This window comes from Phalacrocorax carbo, chromosome 17 (genome assembly GCF_963921805.1).
Source record: "Phalacrocorax carbo chromosome 17, bPhaCar2.1, whole genome shotgun sequence".
Lineage (NCBI taxonomy): Eukaryota > Metazoa > Chordata > Aves > Suliformes > Phalacrocoracidae > Phalacrocorax > Phalacrocorax carbo.
In genome coordinates, this window is record NC_087529.1 from 4714800 (window position 1) to 4736821 (window position 22022).

The following is a 22022-nucleotide window of genomic DNA, read 5'->3' on the forward strand; positions in this document are numbered from 1 at the left end:
CATAACAACAATACTCATTCTCGTCATCAGAAGAGACTTTCAAGATTTGTTTTTTCAAAATTTCAAAATCCATGAAGCTAAACAAAGCCATACAGCAGCCTACAACCCACCATTGCGTACCGCAGCATGTTGTATTACATTGCTTCATTCTATGGCATGTGGTACGCCTGTCGCTGAAGTGTAAAATATAGCACAAGCTGGCTTCTCAGCTGTGGCATGCTTTTGCAGCGAGACTAGAGTGTGACACACTTTCCACTTCACTGAGACATACCACATGTTACAAAACATAGCTGTCCCATCATATTTCGAGTTAGTTAATACAGGAAGATTAGCGGCATCTCAAGAGATTTGTTTATCTGCAAGGCTTACTTGAGCATAGCTATCGCTGAGGAAAAGTACATCTGGAGCTCTGCTTTGCAGATCAGAATAGATTTTTCTGGTATATTCTGGACTAGATTTTCCTTGTGTGTAACCAAAAAGTCCTCCTATACAAAAGGTATGAAACCGCTCTGGCTACCCTTGACCATTCTATGAACATATGCTTAACTGGAAAAATTTCTGTAAACCTTGGAGAGTATAAGCAAAGATTAACTTCTGAGTAGAATACAACTGCATTTCTGTCATACCTCTGTCAAAGATTTCTCTCTCTATTATCAGCTGATTAAGCTTATTATCTGGTAGATGTGCTTCCTCCAAAAATATAGAAGAAAATAAACTCAAAAGTTGTCTTGTCCTTCTTCTTACTGTCAAATGAAACAGAATTCACCACTGCAATAGATGCATGCCATTTGTATTGTAATAAATCCTACGTCGATCTTCAAGATCATACAAGATGGACCAAAATCAAGAAATGTAGAAACTTTCTGCACATCAAGAGACAGAAGCACGTCACAGCTTAATAAAAAAATATCAGATTTCTGGCAGCACAACACTGAGGGCAAACTGATGCTGAAATACCTCAGCTGTAGCCAGATTTCACCAAGAACACAAACTGAGCATTTTGTGGAGCCACTTACAGCCTTATAGCCGTAGATTTTACAAATTTGCAATATGTATAAAATTCCAAAACAATACAAAAGTTTTCTCCTTTATTCTGAGGCGTTATTTATTGACAATAATCTCTGATCAATGGCATATCAGAAAGTAGCATAGTTAACATGGATGGTGGTTGATTATTGCAATGTACACTAATTCTATGTATTTGAGACATTACATTTAACAAAGCCAGAGTGCTACCAAAAGCAAAAATAATCTAAACTGGGAGTCAACCAAACTCTGTTCTGAAGTGCTCTACAAAGCTTCTTCAAAAACACAGACCAAATCTTTGTTCAGCTATTCCGAGAGTGTCACCTTCCTCTGCAATCTGTGTAGGTTAAAGATTCTGTCTTGTTTGTGACTCAATACTCAATATTTAAAAGGTGTTTTTACCTGCAACTGCCAACATGGTGAAAGTATTAGGAAGCTCCAAATATTTTATTCTGTTGATTCTTGTAACAAATTTCTTCAGATTTCAGGTTTGGTTTTGTTTGTTTTTTCTTTTCTGTGCTTTACCTTATGATTCATGGCTCTGACAGGCCTATTGGCATCTTCTCATCTCACATGTAATCACTACCACCAAAGGCCAAATTAAGCAAGCAGCTCCGTGCCCGCCTGCCCTGTCATCCCAACCCCTACGCAAAGCCACCTTTTGGATCCAACATTAAAGACAAAACCCTGCCCAACGTGTTTTATCTGATATAGGTTTGCCACTGCTGTCATGAACAACGTAAGCAGAAGCTAATGGGACTGTGCAACGCTTCATCACCTCTGTAGTAAGTAGCCTCTCTACCTCAAAATGCATGACAGCAAGACATCTTTCGGTTGCTTACAAGTCTACTAAAACTTAATTGTTTGTATGGCTCAAATTCCAATTTTTGAAAAGCCTGAAAATAATTCCATTTCCAAGAAAGAACTGGAGGGCTTTAGAGTGCAGATGACTGAAGTTGAGCAGAGATAAGCTTAGATCTTGCAGTTAAGGCACTTGAAAAGCCCTGTGAACAACAAAGCCCCTGTGAGGTTCTGGTCACATCGGGTAGGCCAAAACTTTCACAAGTGCCATAAATTATATGTTCTTTTACGATTTAATTTACGACTTGACATAGCAGACCATGATCTTCAGACGTGCAGAATTTTCACTGTAACTGAACTCGCTGAAAGCTGGTTTGAACATATGAAATAGTACCTGAAAGGAATTACTCTGAATAAGGAGCCCCGTGAATAGCAAAACCAATAGACTGCTTTTCTTTAACCTGGCCTTAAGGTTGAGATTCTACACAAATTGCTTAACATCAAGAAAAAGCATTAGCTTACATTGTAGCTTTTCACCAATACAGCTACCTCCTTTACTGGACCACTTTTCATGAAATTTAGAGGAATTTCGAAGTTCAATGCAGCTGATATTTCCAGGAGGAATTACAATTGCTAAGGGAGGGCACCCAGAAATACTGCATTCTCACCACAGAGATAGTCACCTAACACAGTGGATGCTGAAATGGGAAATATGGTCCTTCAAATTGTGCCGGCAAAACTGACTGAAACTTTTAGTGTTAGTTCATTAATGCTTCGTCTGTAAAATGAGATAACTAAACTGTACAAATATTCTATTAATAAGAAGTTTGTGAGCAACCATCCAAAAATGCGGTAAGAGGTCTCCTCAGGTGATATTCTGAATGTATTACCTGGATCAGAATGTAAAGAAAGAATGGCTTAAGCAAGATCTTTTTTTAAGAACATGCTTTACAGCTTTTTCACAAAGAAGGAGCCTTCTAAAGCTCTCTTTTGAATTCATGACAAAAAAATCTAATGTATTGTGCATTTGAAATTATTTACAAATACAACATTTTAAAGCTAACAAAATATATTCCTTCTCCTTCAAAAACAGATCAGAACTAGAGAAAAAAATAATTTTATCAGAATTTTTAAATGGATTTTACTTACTGTGTTTTAATTGTCTTTTTCCTCACTTCAGAGATTTAAAAGAATCTAATTCATACATGAATGCTGGAGCTCAGCAAGCTCCCTTGACTTTTCCTCTGGATATTAAACATTATTGAAGGAAGGAAAGAAAAGAAAAAGGACAAGGAGGACTCCAGAGAGACCACTGAGAGAAAGGAAATGGCATTTAGTAACAAATGCAAAGTTCAAATACCGTCAAGTTGCAGTGAATTGCACAAGTGGCAGCAATTGTGTGACGGTCCAGATACAAGGGCTGTGAGTTAATGCAGTTTGTAATTAGCTGCTGAAACTGCAAGCATGAAGTGACAGTTGTTATTTAGGGAAAAACATTAAATAGCATCATCTTTGGATTGACTGAGAACTCAGTATCTGACGGTGTTAGTATCCTCGGGGAAACAGAACAACGGAAATCATCCTGAAATTTCTAACTATTTTGCAATGTACTTTAAATCCTTCTTACAGTATATAACATAGGAATAACCCTAAAACATACAAGAAAAGAAAATATATAATTCTGAACTGTTCCCTGGCTTGATGTCACTTTGATTTATAACAGTTATTTCTAAGACAGACAAAAACACACAGATGCAAACAATTACGCTATTTTTGTAGGCAACAAGTGAGGTGGGTGGTAACTGAGAAATTTTGAAAAATCCTGTCACAATATTCCGTTTTTTCTTAAGTAACCCTCATCACACAACAAACGCTCGCCACATCAGAGACTTTCCAGGGCCTGAAGGGCTGCTTTGATTCCAGACCGCTGCAGGCATTAGCGGGGACGTAATTAGGGTAAAAAGTTCAACCACAGTTCCATGTCTAGAGTGCTGCCAGAAATAAATTTCCTCTCATTCACTGGTTTCTACTGTACCCTCCCTGAGAAACATATTGAAAACACATTTATCTTTGTAGAGTTTGTTCCTCTTCTAATTAACTTTATAGCGTTTACAGTATTTAATAATTTAAAGTGGAATTTAAAGTGGCCCTGGAACCAGCAGCTTCGCCTGTAATGGTGCTGTGCATTATCTTTTCCCTGTAGTGCTTCTTTTGACAAGTTACTCAGGGAAGGTATGTGCTCCAGCTGGTTTTATCTGGCTGTGCATTTAGCAAACGGCTACTTCCTTCCCTCCATCTCCTCCCCGTATCATTACATGCACGGGGGGCTGGAACAGCAGTAAAATGAAACTATGCCACAGCTTGGAAATCTGTTCTCCCAAACCTCCACGCTATCCCAAAGATCACTTAGAAGAGGTTTATCTTTTTACAGCTTAATAAATCAAACCTTTAGAAGGTCAAAACTACCCATAGTTCTCACCAACCGGTCAAAGTTTGACCCCAGATACTCATTTTCTTCCTTCCAGTTTTGATCCAAAATGAACAGTTTATTATAGTTCAAAGGTTATTTTTTACTATACTTCACTCAGACAAACATTTGGTATATCGGAAGAACACCAGATCTTTCCTACCCTCGGTATTTACAAATGGAAACACTTCCTTATTCCATTAAAGCTCTATCTCCTTGTATTTTAATCTGTGAGAAACTTCGCACAACTACCAGTAAACATTACTTCAACGTTGCAAAAATAGTTGAAGTACATTAATATAATAACAGAAACAAGTAACAAGAAAAAAAAAATCTGGGATCTGAAGAGCTTTTTTTAAAATGAAGAACGTTGCTATCTTTAGCACAAAACATAACAATCAAATCCAACATCACTAAAAGGAATTTAAACTACTTTATTCAGGGGTTGCATCTCTCAGGATCTTAAAAGCTACCACACAACCTGTTAAGACTAAACTGATTTTTCCTACAATGACCAGAGAGGATAATGCTTTTCATCTGCTAGAACAGAAGGAAATCTTTGCAAGGCAGTTGACAGGATGGCACACTTTGCAGTTAATGATGCTTTACAGTTTTTCAACAGTACAAGAGCCTTTGGGACTCAATCCCTCAAAGACAACAGAAACAATAGAGCTTTACCCAACTTAAAGGTTCTACTATACTACTTAGAACAAAACAAACTAAATTAAGTTTGCTCTCTAGAAATTTAAACTTATAGATCCTTGACAATCTTCAACAAATACGGCTGGAGAGAAAAAATTATGACTGAATTTTGCGTAGTCTTCAATAAAAGACCACAAATATTTAACAAACTTCATGAAATCTATGTCATGGTATCCAATACAATTGGGAACCATAACCATCTGTCCAACCCATTTTCATGCGCAATTTGAAAAAAAAGCGCTGTGTTTTGTCTGGAGCAGATACACCCATTACACACTCAATCGCATGGTTCAGTCCTTGGCACGGCCAGGTGAGTCCACGGCGGAACCACTGCGTTTGCAACGGCATTCCAGTAAAACATTCCAGGGACAGTTACTCTGAGCAGTGTGAGAACTGCCAGCAAGAACTTCATTCTTCATAGCTAGTCTCCTTCTCTTGGGTGATCCTTCCAGAAAGGTTTGCTGTTTGTCTCTGACAAGTCATTTCACAGCTAGCTAAATTTAAATATTAAAAGCCACAGACACTTAGAACTGGACTCGGGATTTTAGCATTAACTAGTTCCTTTGCCAGATAAGGAACAGGGTCACGTGATTTTAAAATAGTAATGTAAGAAAATATTAATGCTTTAATTGCATTGTTTCTGTTCTTACTCATGTATAGCTGCGTTCTACCTAAACCTTAACACGCCCATAAACACATTCATGAGCTAAACTTGTGTTAAGGTTAGTAGGATCTAATCGACAGTAGCCATGTCAATAAAAGCATGCTCCCTGAAAATCTGCTGCCAATTGATTTGCCTTGTAAACTGATCAGCAGGGGAAAAAAATGCTGGCTAGCCAAAGTTGTAAGTTTTGTTTGCTCCAACTACTCCTCCTTCTTTAACTTGCCCGTATTTCCTTTTTCCTCCCATGACTAAAAAAGATCTGACCCCTTGCTTCTCATGCCCTTAAATGACCTCCATCCAATTCTTCAAGTCATCAAAAATTTTCCATCACTTGACAACATTAATTTAATGCATCTTTCTAAAAATATATGCTAGAAACCTAACATGTGCTATGGGCTGGCTGCATAGGTTACTGACTGAGGTCCTTTACTGTCCATAACATAGACGGTTGGAAAGCCTATTGGCCTCAAACCCTTACTTTTTAATCTTCTATAACTGATCTTTCAATTAGCTATACTCATACAGTTACCTGATTGTCATACATGTCTACATTAGATTCTGCCATAAACACCTAGTCTTTTATGCATGTATATTTGGCTATTTGGGCAGAGGGCAAGTGCACCAAGTGTCAAATACTTTTTGTAAGGATGGCTTAGAGATCTGGGTTGCATTTTGAGGACATCTTCAAGATTTTTTTTCCCCATGTCCTGCCGAGTGACTCACGAACAGAAGATGAAATACTGCTCTCCAGAAACATGGTTGTTGGGACAAACAAATCACTTACAGGATTTCTACCTTCATTTTGCTCTGTTAAAAGAGGGACGGGCAACAGAATAAAGCATTGTAGTAAGTGAGTGAGACCACAGCCCATGGCCAACCAGCTTCAGCAGCAAAATTAACCTAAGAAATGCCTTCCTCTGTGCTCATTCCCACCTTCATGCTACAATTGACTACATCCTTAGTTGCACCTTGCAATTTTGCATGCAATTGTCCATAAACCAGGTGACTTAAACAATCCATATCAGTAAAAAATAAAATTGGAGCATTATTTGTTACTTGGATTATTTCTGTCATCTCCTTTACTGTATGGTTCTACAACCAGCTGAAGTGATACAGCCCAGGGACACAGAGAACAGCAGCACAAGCTGACGAGGTGAGTCAGAATTTTAAGTTGCCTTTGCTGCTACTCAGTGAATTACAAAACTGTGGTCTAAGCACTGATACAATCCTTTAGCTGGACTGGTATGCATTTAATTTCCAGAATTTTGTCCCTTACGTACGATAAGCTGCGTAGCTAGTAAGGAAAACAAAAGAAAGTATCTTTAGAGTAGAAACAAAGTTTGGTAACTCATAATTAAGCACAATGGGGTAAACACTTGAGCCATCAGAACACTCACCATTTGAGGAAAGGCAGATACTAGGGTTTAAAGTATTTAAAATGTTCTGTACTCGGGAGAGGTGTTTCATATGTAAGACACTGCAACTCCTCATCTCTGTCCTCCCTGACCCCTTCTCCCTGTCTCTGCGCCTACACATACTTCCTCCCCCGGCATGGTCACTCCTGTCTTGTTACTTATATCATCTGCTGAAGGGCAGATTTGCAATCTCTCTCAAAACCATGATTTCTTTCTTAATCAAAATAGAACAAAATTATACTGGTGAATTTCCCTTTAAACATCTCCATTAGCTAAAAAGAAGCTTTTTAACATAATTGGTCTTATCTAGCTAATTTTAAACTGAGTAGCTCCAAACAGCATGCATTAACTAGTTCTGCCATGCAGTTTTGCAGCCACCGCTACTACTTTTTTTTGAGGGGGGGTGAGGGGGGGAAATTCCCTGTTCACTTTACAGATTACTAATCTTGATGTTTCACCACCTAGAAAATTCATTAATATGTATTAAAACCCATCAATTCGTTTTGCGTGTGTATAAAGATTTGTTTATCTTATCACCAAGAACAAAGTAAGCACGCCTCTACGAAACTCCACAAAAAAACAAAATTTATGCAGATGTTCTTTCCTTATTGGTTTTCCTTTAATTTGCAGATCTTGTAATCTAAGACTGAAGTTGACTGAACCAACATCTAAACCAGCATAGTAGTTTCGGCCAAAAAACACAATCTGTTTCCCATTTATGTGTCAAGACTGCATCCTTTTTGGGGGCTGCAAAAACTATTGTTTTGAAAAGATTATATAGTGAAACTGTGCTAGACATTTCATTTTACTAGATGGAAACTTTGACATTTAAAATACAAAAACGGGCATACCAAAAGCTAGTCAGAAACTCAGATACAAGGCAAAAGTTTAGAAAAGACAAATTTCATCTTCCCTGGTAAAATACTCTTTGTGGGGAATACAAGGATTGAGATTAGCTGCAAATCTTTCTCTACAGAACTTTTACATAAAGCAGGTGCCAGAAATTAATTGCAAAGGGCAAAGTTTAAAATTTTAGACACACTACATTTTTTAAAGCAGGTTCTCAACCATGACTGTCACAAAGAATTGAAGAGTTAAAATTAATAAGGATTGAACTGAATGTTAAGGCCTTAATATTGATATTCAAAGGAATGTAAGTTTTATCAGCATACATTATATCAGTGACTACTTTATTAGGTTACATTACAAAAGAGACACAACCCACATACCAAGTTACCCAGAAGCTGATTTCTGAGTTAAAACATTGTCATATCTATGGGAGACATAATAAAAATTAACAAGGTATTTTTAGACCTTTCAAAAATCTGTAATTCAGTAAAACAGTAGGGAATCTCCAGGGTAACCTATTGTATTTCCAAGTTACCAGTAAAATCTTTCACTGTATAAGTGACAATGAAAAAAATTTCAGGAGTGAAACATAAATCTAAACATTGATTTCAGGCAGACATTATTTTGCATAAAGCACTTTTATACCCACCTTTGTTTCAAAATAAAGGAAAGAAGTCCTAGCATATTATCACAGACAAAATTATTCATTAATTTCTTTCCATTAAAGTACATGGCACATTAGAGGGAATGTGAAAAGTACTTAAGTTACTTAATATAAGTGATATTTTTGAAGTTATTAATTCACCACTACTTTAAACTTCTTTGGATTCCAGATTCACAAGTGCTCTACATTAAAAAGAATACATTTTTATCATGTTTCCCTCATTATAGTGTATTTACTTTACAGCTAAAGGAAAAGAGAAGAATTTCCTGACAGTAACCGCTAACGCGAACTCGTGGTCAGAACCAGAAAATCCTAGCTCCTAACTTGAACCTGTCAATATCTCACTGATATAGTCCTAAAAGATAAAATATTGTTAAATGACAGAGCAGTGGACCTAGATAGTCTGCATTCTATCAGATTTGTATTACTTGAACGGTTTAGCATCTTTAACACCTGAAACTTCCTCACGTAATCTGCATAGACGCTGAATTCAAATCTCTCATTTTTATGCATTTGAATATATGTACTAGTCCATAAAAATCACAAAACGTATCAACACAAGTTGTAAGTATGATCACTCACCTATCATGCAGAACTGTTTACACACGGTATGAATAGCTCTGTAACACATATGTTCTCTTAAGGTCAAGAATCACATGTGATAATTTACAGCAACTCCTAAACTGTAATGAAGAGTTAATAATCTACTGAGGTTTTATCATAAGTCAGGTGTAAAACGCATTTATTCTTCACCTTCCACCCAAAAAAATTAACAACTTCAAAGTGCTTTCTGGAAGAGCTACTGAAAATGGATTCTATACCAAGGATTGCCATGGAAAAATGCCTCCAGATACAGCAGGCTCTAAAAATATTCTTCAAAAATAAGTCATGGTGCCAGCCATCAACTCTTCCAAAATGTTAACCATGTCCCTTATTTATTAATAACAGATAAGAAAAAAACACATTTGGAAATGTCAAAATTACGTGGGATGTTCCAGGAAAAGAGTAACAATAGCTGCACATTTGAGCAGAACAACCAGAAATCCTGAAAAACAGCAAGGGAAAACACGAATGCTGATCAAGGCTGAACAGGTCAAACTTTTTTTTGTTCCCCAGAATCACCCTCCTTGGTAAATGATTCAGTGAAATTTGAATGGGAGCAAGCCAGAGGACTGTTGGAAGTAGCAGAATCACGTCAGGAGGTCACACATTTCTCCTTTAAAAAAGTGACAACCTGGTGTCCTAGTGAAGAGGAGGATGAGGGCAGGGGGCTTGTGCTGGCAGAACTGTTTTGGACATTGGCCCCATATTCATAACCGTGCCCAATCTCATTCTGTTCATATCACAGGAAGACAGAGTCATTGAATGTAACAGCATCACAGATCATGTGCTAGAAGACTTGGATTTCAGTTCTGGATCTGCTTCGGACTTGTTGCCTTTGAGAAAATCATTCCGTCTTTTAGACACTCTGTTTACCTTCCTGTTAAGTGGGAAATATTTTAGTGTCAGTGCTACATCATTTCACTGATTATTTTACCTGCCATTGCAGTAGACAGAATAGGCCTCCTATTCCCTGCACAGTTTCACTAGTGTGCTGACAGCTGCAGTATTTCATGCCATAAGCCAGCATAATCTCCAAAGTAGGTGAGGAGATGACTGTAGTGAAAATATCAAGTGCTTCGGAATAAATCCTCTAGAATAAGTGTAGTATTTTCTTCAGATATATGATTAAACAAGGTGTTTTATCTGTCCACAAGCATTAAGATATAGAGGAAACAATGTTAAGCACAAAACCCCAAGTTAAGAGCAGAACTAGAATTGTGATTCAGGTTCAGAGGCCATTCATGACAGCTATTTCAGTGCTCTACACAAATTCTTCTTTATGCGTAACAATCATTACAGAAATGTAATCAAATGGTTTACAAATGTAACGGAAGAAAAACCAAGTGCGAAGCTTGAGCCAATTTAAAAGGAGGGTGACTCCAGCTGAGGGGAAGCTATCAAAGAACTCTTAATCTGAAAGCTATTGACAAAATAGGTAATTTGCAAGGACTCTTTCAAAAATAACTTGCAATGAACAGTAAATGTAGAAAAGCGTTTTGGAATCCTCAGTTGAAGGTTTACCACCATGAGCAAACTGGGTCTTTATTAAATGGGTAAACAGAGCCTGTAGCAGTGTCTCTTTTTCAATGATGTGCTAGTCTTCTGGTCACAACAGAAAGCCTGACTGAAAAACTTCTATTTGCAGATATTTAACCACTGATAAGCAGCAACACAAACCTATCCATTCTTTTTGAAAGCAAACAAGCTTTTTATTTTTTTGTAGAAAAGCAGAAAGTACCAATAATCTTTGAAGCATTTCCCATTAACTGAGGAATACAATAACACAGTGAAAATAACGATCCCTACAGTTTGTGCATTTCTCAGATATCTCAGCTTCTGAAGCAAAGGTATGAAGGAAAGTTTTTTCTCTCCAACATATCCTTTATTTCTATAAATAGACAGTTTGGATTAAGACAGAAAGTCCTACAAGAGCAGTATTTGCCTCACCAGTTACATTCACTCTTATTTAGAAAAAGTTATTGACAAGATTACATACACTTCCAGGAGGGGGAAGAAGAAGGAGGCACTATAAACAGTTTTGCAACTTGTAAGCACATCAACAGAAAGACATTTCACTTCTCTACCCTACATAGTTTTGGTTTAAAACATTTAAGACAGGTAACATGGATATTCTAGTTTAACACAGCAGTAATACATACCAAGAAATTTACAGAGACTTGATAGTCTTCCTCCACACCCACAGTGATTTAGTTCTTAATTAAAAAACGTGTGGCACAGAATTAGTCTTACTACTGTAAGATTTAATTCAACTGTTCAGCCTTTGAATCGCTGTGTAGAGCATTACCCTTGAAAAGCAAATATTTTCCTATAGGTATACATATAAATCCTTTGCATCGACTGAATCAACATATCAGAGAGACATAAAATACCTTAAGGTCCTCTTTTTTAAGAGGGGTGATACAATACTGTCCAGAGAGCACAAGACAAGACTGCTAACTTATTTTTCTAACTCAAAGAAGTAGATTTAACATGTATTTTGCTAATAAAGAGTGGCTGTAACAGTGAAATTGCTTGGTGCCTGTAGTTCACTTGGTATATGACTGCTGCCTGAAAGAATCTTTTAATTACTTTAAGACACAGAGATTGCTTTAGACACTTCTCAGTAATAATTCTGACCAGGATTAATATCAGAAAAGGCTAACTATAAAACTGCAATTACACTGAGAAGAAAATAAACATAAAATACCTCCCCATCTCTTTTATATTGAGTCTCTATTTTTTATTCCTTTTAAAAGCTTAAGTCATAGGCAAATGTGCGCTGACACACTGAAAAAAAAACCCAACTTTAAAAGCACTTCACAGTGTTACCCCATGAGCAAAGAGGGAATACAGCTTTAAAGATGTAATCTAGTGCTCCGGGTTTTTTAATGATATTATAATTCACATATAAAACTTTATTCATGAAAAATATTCTTACCCAGAAGATCCAATGCTTTTGCACACACCAAGAAGAGGCCGCTTCTCAGAAAAACTATCACATTTCTGAGCACCTAATAAGAGGGAAAACAAGGAAAGAAAAAGCAAATCACTATGTACTGTTTGTGTTACCTTTCAAAGTACAGGTGTGCGTGTCGAGGGGGCACGATATATGAAAAGGATATTGAATATATAATACAAAACTCACAGCCTGTACAAGATTAGCGGTAGAAATACAAATAACAGGCAGAGCCATTAACACTGGAAGAACTGCTCTTGAAAGAGACGGGCATGAGTAACAAAACAAGCAGCAAAACCTGGCTAGGATTTTGGAGTTATTTTCTCTTCATTTCAGTTGGGGTTAAGGATTCTGTAACTGTAACAAGTAACACTTGCGCACTTTTCATTGTTTTATAAAAGCTGTCTGTAATAAGGCTGTCACCAACTCTGCGTGGGTTTCACACATTGGTTTCCAATTTATTCTACTGAGGTATAAGCGGAGTGTAAGAGCGCGGCGTACGAGCAGCCGCTCTCTTCAGCACATGACAAGCTGGGCTGCCAGCGCTCGCCCAAAGCAGAGCCATGCTTACAGCCCGTGCTCTGTGCCTAAGAAAATACGAGATTAAATTCAAAACAGTCTTCAATAACGTCTGCCACCAAGCGATTTAAGCCTTTAGGAAAGCAACCTCCAACAACTTCCAGTAAGACTCAGGCTGTGCCCGTTGTTCACTCAAACTGAAAACGCGACTCTAACAACATATCCAATCCACTTTTAGCATTAGCTTCACCAGGTAACACCAGCATAGCCCCAGCAGCAGTTTGGCATGGGCTCATCCTCTGCTGTAATTCAGCTGCTGAGACAGTCCCGCCTGCCCTGGGATCCACGCACACCACCACTGCTGGCACCAGAGCCAGGCAATTAAAACCAGCCATCCGTCTTTCCAAACTGCAGTCACACCTTGACTCCAGAATCATCAAATTGTTAAACACGCCACACTTCTTAAAATGGGATTTTTAAACTTTTGAAAACTTTGCCTTATTGCTACGTAAACAGAAATGAAACTAAAGTTGAGGCAAAAAATCTCTCTTCTACTTGTGAACAATGTTTTACTGAATTCCAGGGTATATTTCTACCCGACTTAAAGAACTGAAGAACAACCAACAACAACACTACTAACCTTCCTCCGTTTTCTTTCAACCTTTGCCTTTTTAATTATCTCTCTGTAGGTATATATGTGTGTAGTGAGTAATGGAATTATTTTTTTTCCCCTCCATTATATACCAAACCCTTTGATCTATAAAGAATATTAGTGATACAGTCTGTTCAAAATTTAATTCACAAATACTGGTGTAGCTGCACTAAATCAATTATTCAGAAAGGCACAACAATTAACAATATACATTTTCACATAACAGTCTCTGTTAATTATTAATAACTCAGGTACATGCAATTAATTTGTAACAAAAACTGTTCAGCACTCTCATCTGTACTAGGATAAGTCTTTCCTCCCTCACATTTGGGTATTTATAAAGTCAAATGGGTCACATCAATAATTTCACCATCAACAATAGCTTTACAAGTAACCTAAACCAGCCAAATGTATTTTCCTTCTATTCCTATTATTTCAAGGTCTTTTATGAGTCATACCTGTACTGTATGTACTGACCTGTAAATTGATAAATGAAACGTATAATCTTCTTAACAATCTGGCAACCAATTTGTTTTCTTCAATACAAGTAACAGATGAAATCCATTTGTTTCTGTTCACTTAGCCAGTCCCTCCGCATTAAGGGCGAGATGCTGACTACTAGGAGTTCTGACATTGATTTAAGTGGAGCCAGGATTTTACCTTCAGTATTTAAGTATACTTTTAAAAAAAAATAAATTAGGATATATTACCGATATGAATTCATATGCTGCTTTATGGCTAGTTTGAAGTTTAACGACAAGTGGGGAAGAAAGGTGGTGGGGAGTACAGGGAAACAACTGCACAAAATCAAAAGGAGTACCAGTTTTTAATACTCACAACACAGATTTGCAAAATTTGTACACTAGGTGCTTAAACTTCTGATTTCAGTCTGGAATGACTGAGGCCCTCATTTTAAAAAAAAAAAAAATCAATTTTCTACTTCAAATATATACTTCCAGAATGTAAATATTAATACTGTAGAAAAGGATCATTATTTTGAGGACTCTGCAGGGTATTAAATCAGGTTAATAGCGGTCCCATTCATGAGATTGCAAAAAGCGACATGTGTTGTTCTCTGCAATGCCTAATGGAGTCAGCAACCCTTTCCAGTTCCACGGTGGGATTTAATCTTCCAAGTTATGGTGGATTAATTTTTATTTGTAAAATTGTGTTTATTTGCATGTGCGATACAGTGACGTTGTACACACCTGCTCCGCACACAGTGTTTAACAAAATGCAGCAGGATGATTGAAATGAAACACAGCTAGCTTAATCCCTCAAATACAAAAAGTATTGAAATCCTGTTGCAAAGTCTTTTTCTTAAACTCCTTTTATTCTAAATCCTTTTAATTCTGTCATATAACGCTACAGCATTTATAAAAAGCTGAAAATCCTGACAAATCACACAATTAAAGTAATGAAAACCGTCCTTCCTGCCAACAAGGTACCACCTTATCTACAGCTCCATTTAGCTAAGTGATATATGTTGGGGTTTGGGGGGTTTTGTTTTTTTGTTTGTTTTTTTTTTTTTTTTTTTTTTAATCTAACTTCAGTTAGTATACTTAAAACTGGAAAAAAAAATGTATCTGTGGCTAAATACAATTTCATACAAATTTAGAACTTTTGAAGTCAAAAGGTTATCCACACGTAAGCTCAAAGCAGCTTATGTACTGTACTTCTGATGAAACTGCGAACAGGCGTCTCCTGGGCCTACCAGGGCCTCTCGATAATGCCAATAACAAAAGTTACAACAGCAGCAGCACACCTTTTTGAAGAATAAAAGTGAAACCCAGTGATTTTCACAGAAACTCAAAAGCTACTGAAAACAATTAAAAAGCACCCTCGTTTCCCTTGCATAAGAAATACACTGTATAAATGTCAAATTCTGACCTATTCAGCAATAGCCTATAAGCACGACGGAGCATATTTTTCTGGTATGCAATTCCACTGATCAAGTTCCATCACAGCCATTTACTAATGCAGTGTATCTCCTTTTCAACTAAACCCCTCTTACGTCTATCTGTTACTTGAAAATTGTGTTGTATTCGTGGTCCTGCCCCACATCAGTGTCGAAGCCCACCGGTATCTGGAAATGCATTAGAGCACATGGCTGACATTCACCACGTATGGCTTTCACTCCCTATTTTGCTGCTTCCGTCTGGGGGGTGGGTAGGAATCTTTCTTAACATTTCTTAATCACTACCATTTTTTGCCTGCTTTCTTACTGAACACAAATGCTAAACAGCATATGTGCTACTTGAAACAGAAGCAAAGAGGCTCGAGTCAGCCCTAAAAATAGTGTGTGAATTCTTTCCTCAGCTTCAGGGTAGCATCTATAAACGCTCCATTTCCTGCACAGATAAGCCCTCACTGCATTACTCAGTATCATGCCTGATCAATGGCGCTGTGACTGCTATCCTCATCCCAGACCTTCAAGTGCTCTTTAGAGTGAGTCCTAGACCATAAGCATCATATTATTCTATCTCCCATAACTCCCAGCATCACCCAGATTTCCAGTATCTAAGTCCCTCTCCAATATCTGCCTCATGGATACCTGTTTCTTAACATCCCCCAAAAGTTATCACCCTAGAACCCCTTCAACCCCAGCCGATTTCCATATCTATTGCCTCCTAAGCCCATTCCACCCTCCCATTCCTGCAATGATAAGACAGCAACGTTGCAAGAAGCAATGCTGGCTGGACAACATTATCTTGGCAGTTCTGTCAAAGAGACAGAGCTATACGTGTTTACAGAAAGTTCTTTTTTCTTCTGCACAGCACCAGTTTTATTCCCTGATAACTGCGTAGCTTCTATATGACAAAAACCAAAAATATGACTGTGAAACATTTGCTAGAGATCAATGTTTCTAGAGTCACACATTCATTAGAGACAGCTAGAAGTATTTTATTTTGATTGAATCTTATTTGAAAAACTTACGACATACCAGTCTAATACGGTGAAAGTTTAAAGTCTAATAGTCTAAAACATTGACTTAACGTGGCCAGAACTGAAATGGCAGCATGCAGATCAGTCCACACAGCTTCAAAGTAACTAGTATTTTAAAATATCGTGCTCCAAAATTCTTCCCTATAATATCTCTAAAAGGCTTACTTACGATGCTTGAGAATTCTGTCTGTAATTTCTATAATCCCCGCACATTAACATCCATTATACTGTAGCAACCCACACAACAGTTAGAAAACACGAAAAAACTTAAATGCACACCTGCGTGACCCACTTACACCAATCCAAATCTAGCTACCGACTGCTACTGCTTGCTCAGCTTGCAGGGCTAGTTCCTCTGCTATACGTACTGTGCAATTATTCTGGCCTTCGGGGACTTAAAACCACTAAGCCACCCAAGTGGTTGAATATATACAAAACTCACATCTGCCTTCCTTTAGAAAGCAACCTAAATATTATAACTCTTTTAAGTACACCTGCACATAAAGCTGAGTTAGCTTTTGAGGTTCAAATTTTATTTTACCAAAATCAAAGACGTAAGCACAAGAGGACAGAGATAAATCTGCTGCAAAATTTAAACTTTTAACAGTTTTAGATTTTCAAATGCAAAACTACTCAGTGTCCCAATTAATTTTAGCTTTTCATGTTAATTCTAGTTTTCAACCCTTCATCCATAAGGCTCCCTTGGTTCATAGTTGTTTTAAACATAGTACCTCTGATTTCATTATTTCCTTTCTTATTTGCTCTTTTTCCCTTATCAATTTGGCTAAGCAGTCAAATTCATTGAGATACATAAGACTATTAGATCATCTTTTCTGCAAGCAGCATAATCTAGAAAAAGGCAATAAATTAATTTGAGTTCACCAGAGGAATTTATTTTCCTAAGACATGGAAATAGGTTTTGCAGACAACGACTGATCTAAACTTCAACACACAAGCCTGTCATCATGTACCCTTTAGGCCTGAATTACCACACACAATGCTATTCCTGCAGCTTTTCCTAGTTTCTTGATCAACTTTTAAACTTGCGAGCCTACCTTAATAAATGGGACAGCACAAGGCAAGAAAGCAGGTATTTGGCCAGGGTTTTGTAAAACGACCTGGGATAAGTCATGAAAAATGGAAGACTGTAGCACTAACTCACTTCAGAATGCAGCAATATTCTGATTTTGTAGGAAAAAGAATAGCAAAGCTGTCTGAAGTAAATGCGTTATTTCCTTAGCACTGATTCAGAAGTATATATGCAATAGACCTCAAAATGAAGTGAAAAAACAACAAATTTAAAATACCGTGAGAGTTCTGAATCTGCTTTATTAGTGAGTTCACAGGTCAAAGAAGATACAACTACTACAGAAAACCTACATAAGTAATGTTTTTAATGTTTCTATAAATATCATGGAAATGTTAATCAAAAGAGAAAAAGCACAAGACAAATGTAGGAATATCTAAGACAGAATATTCAATATACAGAACTCAAACTCAGTATAATTTCAGTTCTACAAGTATGTATTCATTCAGTCGGTTACCTCAGAAAAATGAGAAAGGCATCATCTAGAGGAAGTGGTGAAAAATTAGAAAACACGTTGAACAAAGAATATGAATAATTAGGTTAGTGTGGCTAAAGAGAGCCATTAGGTATTGTGTGAGAGGAAGCCCAATACACAGTAACTTGAGAGTAGTGAGGACATCACAAATTTGAAGCATATAAAATGGAGGAGGATGGAGTTAATACACTCTGATTTTTGCTTGGTTCTCTCACTATCATTAACTACAATCCTGTTATCAACCACAGTTTCCTCTTCACAGAGAGCAGTAGATAAATTTAACTGGCAGAGTTCCAGCTTTGTTTTGCATTTACCAGTTAATACTTTCTCCCTTCTAATAATCACAAAGTCGCATCAATTTGTCTTCAAACGCATCTTCACACACTTGTTTTATGCAAAGAGACAGAGGAATCCAGAGCCCAGCAAACCAGGCACCTGAATACATTTAAATAAGTACTCAACTCAATCGCAGCATGCAAATTTGAAAGTGAAGAAGAGCTAGGTGGGTTTAAAATCTGTGCCAACCAGTCGACTCAGCAGGTAATGCAGCATGTGGCACGCAAAGTGCCAGGACTTAGTATTCTTATTGCCAAGACTGACAGTGTCCAGTCAGAGATGTTCTCATATTCCAAATATTAGCTGTGCAACTTTATCTCTTCTCTTAAGCCCAAAATTTGGTCACAGTGTAAAACTTCAGTCTCCAAAAAGGCCATTTATATTGCAAGCTGTAGAAAATAATCACAGCCATATCTACTGTTGAAGGCAACAGTAGATATTCTCTGTCCACAGAGAAGAGTTAGTATCTACATTTTTCAGTGTTATTTACAGAAATCACTCAATTCTTTACAGACATCTTATCCAGGCTGCAGACCAGCCATGCCATGGGCACAGAGACATCAAAGTGCTGCAGTGCTGGGCCAGGTCAGGTATTGCCTGGTTTGTTAGCTCGGACAAAACCCCGCACGAACACTGCAGTATAGCTGCCAGGTCAGAACAGTTCCAGGAGCCATTTAACTGCTCTAGCATGGCACAGAGCCTGAACTAATAAACCTCACCGGATCTGAGTTGGCAGCACGCAAGGCCAGCTCCAGATACTGTACCACGTTCCTGCTACTTAGGATCACTTATAACCTGCTAAATCAGATTTGAGGAGGTCTCCTTTGCAATAAGCCTGCATGAAATAAGCCTGTATGAAATAACTCTTTTGAAACAATGCTTTATTATTCTATGAAACACATGATGCAGCAGAAGATCTAACATCAAAGGAGTATAGTATTTTAACAAAATAGTTGTCAAACTATTAAGTTCTGCTACTGTAAAGTCACCAAGTTAAAACCGTGAGCTTTCCTTTCACACCTGGGAATGAGCTTCTTATCACAAACTAAGATCTGTTTCTAGGAACATGCCAAATCCATCCACCAAGAGAGTCCTATTTTCAATAATTCCCTTTTTACAGCTTTACAGTAAAATAGTGTTTGAGCCTACTGATGGTAATCAGCTTCTCCTTTACAAATTCCTTTTATTTTGTCCAGAATCATTAAAGCTCATGTGTTAGTTATCTGAGGCCTCTTATTACAGCTTTACTTTTATCTGATTCCAGATACTGGTCAATGATACATTCATGTACTTTTTATCAAAGATTTATTTAAACCCTGCCATGTAAAAAGAGACAAAAACATGTTTTTAAAAGGTTTGGCTTAATTTAATATGAGCTAATTTGAATAGTTTTCTAATGCAACAACTATCATTGTCAGATACTCAATATATGCAATTTGGAGACAGAAAGAGAGTAAGTGCTCGAAGGAGTTCATAAGCAGTGTAACTTACTAGATTGAAAAATCAAAAAGGACTAATTTGCTATCAGGAAAAACAAACGTATAGGTCCTTCAATTAATTTACTTCATTTCCATTTACACTTCTCTTTCTCCTCTTTTCTTCCTTCGAGAGAGGAAGGGGCATAGATATCCATTACCTAACGGCACATATAACAGCAAAAAACCCACAGCTCATCAGGAATTACGCAGCGTTCCCATAAGCAGAATAAAAGGCATAAAATCCTTGTGAAGTACTTTGCTTTAAATTACTTTAACCTGTAACAGAGTTACAGAACCACATATACTCATACTCTGTATATTCCTTTGCTCAGGAATTCACTGAGACAACATAAAATGTGTCCATTAAACCTTTAACTTCTTTCATTTACTTTCTTGAAATACTCAAAATTATTATAATTTACTATTTTTGTAATTAAAATTAAAAATATATTTTAGGCTATATTTTTAAGCTCACTAATTAATTCATAACATACTAGTAAAATCTGTAATCCCGCAGAATCCCAAAAAACCTTGGTCATACTAGAAGTGCATTCTTTTCATCCCCACACTAAAAACATGGTGCCCAATTTAAACTAGAAATCCTACTCAGCAGCTGTACAGAATACCTTGCCCAGCTGAAGTTACAGGGGGAGTAGATAAGCAAAAGCTTGCCAAAACCAAAAATGAGCCAGGACTCCAACACATCTGAGGCCTTTCAGAAGTCTACAATCAGATTTTGTGTTTACATTGAACAGCGTCTTTTTTTAAAAAAAAGGGATTTGCTTGTTTATGCATAGTTGCTTAAATTTTGCAGCAAGCTCTTCCAGGGGTTAACTCGGAATTTCCAAAACAATCCTGTTTAACAAACTAAGCAGCCTGTCTTAGAACTCGGTAAAAAAGTATTTAAGCAGTAAAAGAGAGGAGGTGCCTATAAATATGCAAGAATCATGATAAAAGTTCGACCACTAAAAAGGTCAAACTCTTTATTCAAAGTTTACATCAAGCACAAGGGGAACAGATCAGAAGCTAGTACAACCCCAAGAAACAAATTTTATTTTCCTGGTACTTTTATTGGAATGGAAAAGCAGCCTATTTTAAAAACATCATTAAAAGCTGCAATTGCTAAACTTAATGCATGCACTACTAGACTATTTAGATCACTTGACAGCTTAGAAAATACTTGATATTTTATTCATAAATAAAATAAGTAATCAGAAAATGATATTTTGCCTTTGTACGAACTATATTACTTAAACCCACTACTTCTTGCATTATCTTACTCTATATTGTTCTAGTTTCAGCTCCTGAATAGGTAACAAAAAAACCCAAAACAAACCCTATCCTTCTAAAGGGTTTAAGAGTTTAGAAAGGTATCACATTATGAATAGACTTTACAATGCACTATAACAGGACTTTTAAATAAACATTAAGAATTTCTAGATCTACTGCTATCAGCCACTGCCCTGCTATAAAAAAAAGTAATTTCTATATTTTTTTATAGCAATAAAATATTGATAATAAATATTTCCAAACAGAAACACTAACATCTCTGGACTGACCTCTGAGCACAGATAGACCCACATATCCACTGAACTACAAAGGAAGCAGCAAAGCTAAAATTTGAAGATGAAACTGGAAAAAGCACTAGATTACAGAGTAGGAAGAAAAAAGAAGTCATACTTGTAGAAAGCTATTATGAAGGTGACAGTTTAATGAAAAAATCTGCACATCATGTTACAGCAAGGATTTGGACAAAGGTCTGTAAAAGAAGTTATGCTTAATTATGAACTACATAAATATATACTTACTGATTTGCGGAGCTGGTAAAATCCGTGCAGCTCGAACTGGACCATGGCGGACAGAAAAGAGTTCCTGAGCTTCACCACTGATCTGCAAAACATATGGATTATGAACATACAGTGTAAATAATAGATATACTTTTATATATATATATTTAATAGGTAAGAAAATAGGTAGAAAGACTTTGTATGAAAGGTAGGTAAGGAAGTAGGTTGGAAAGACATTGCCTTTCTAACCAACACAATTTCTCTAAATGAGAATACCTTAGAAGTCTTGAATAACACAAGTTGTAGCAACAAAGATGGCTAGCTCTAGAAATGCATGCCTTACGCTGTGTGATTCAGATTCCGGCACTATCTTGAAATGCTGTTAATTTTAGTCAGCAGTCAACTTTCAAGACTTGTTTCTTTTAAAACATCTATAGCCATTAAGAATCTGAAACCCAAGCATTGATTCTACACAGAGCATGTTTCAGAGAAATGCTAACTAACCAATGATCAAGAGTGGCAAACATCAGTGCTGAAAGATCAGAGAATTTTATATATTGGCACATTCCACGTTCTCCAGGTGTGAAAATTATGA

The 22022-nt window shown here is 37.0% G+C and overlaps 1 protein-coding gene across 6 annotated transcripts in view; it reads right to left on the reverse strand.

Annotated features, from left to right (window-relative positions):
• Positions 1-22022, reverse strand: part of BCAS3 (BCAS3 microtubule associated cell migration factor) — a 370477-nt gene that overhangs the window by 330747 nt on the left and 17708 nt on the right. For all 6 annotated transcript variants that reach the window (XM_064467926.1, XM_064467925.1, XM_064467929.1 and 3 more), the window contains 2 exons: positions 21449-21530; positions 12130-12202 (listed from right to left, as the gene is read on the reverse strand). In XM_064467926.1, coding sequence (XP_064323996.1) covers positions 12130-12202; positions 21449-21530 — 155 coding nt within the window. The remainder of the gene's footprint in view (positions 1-12129; positions 12203-21448; positions 21531-22022) is intronic.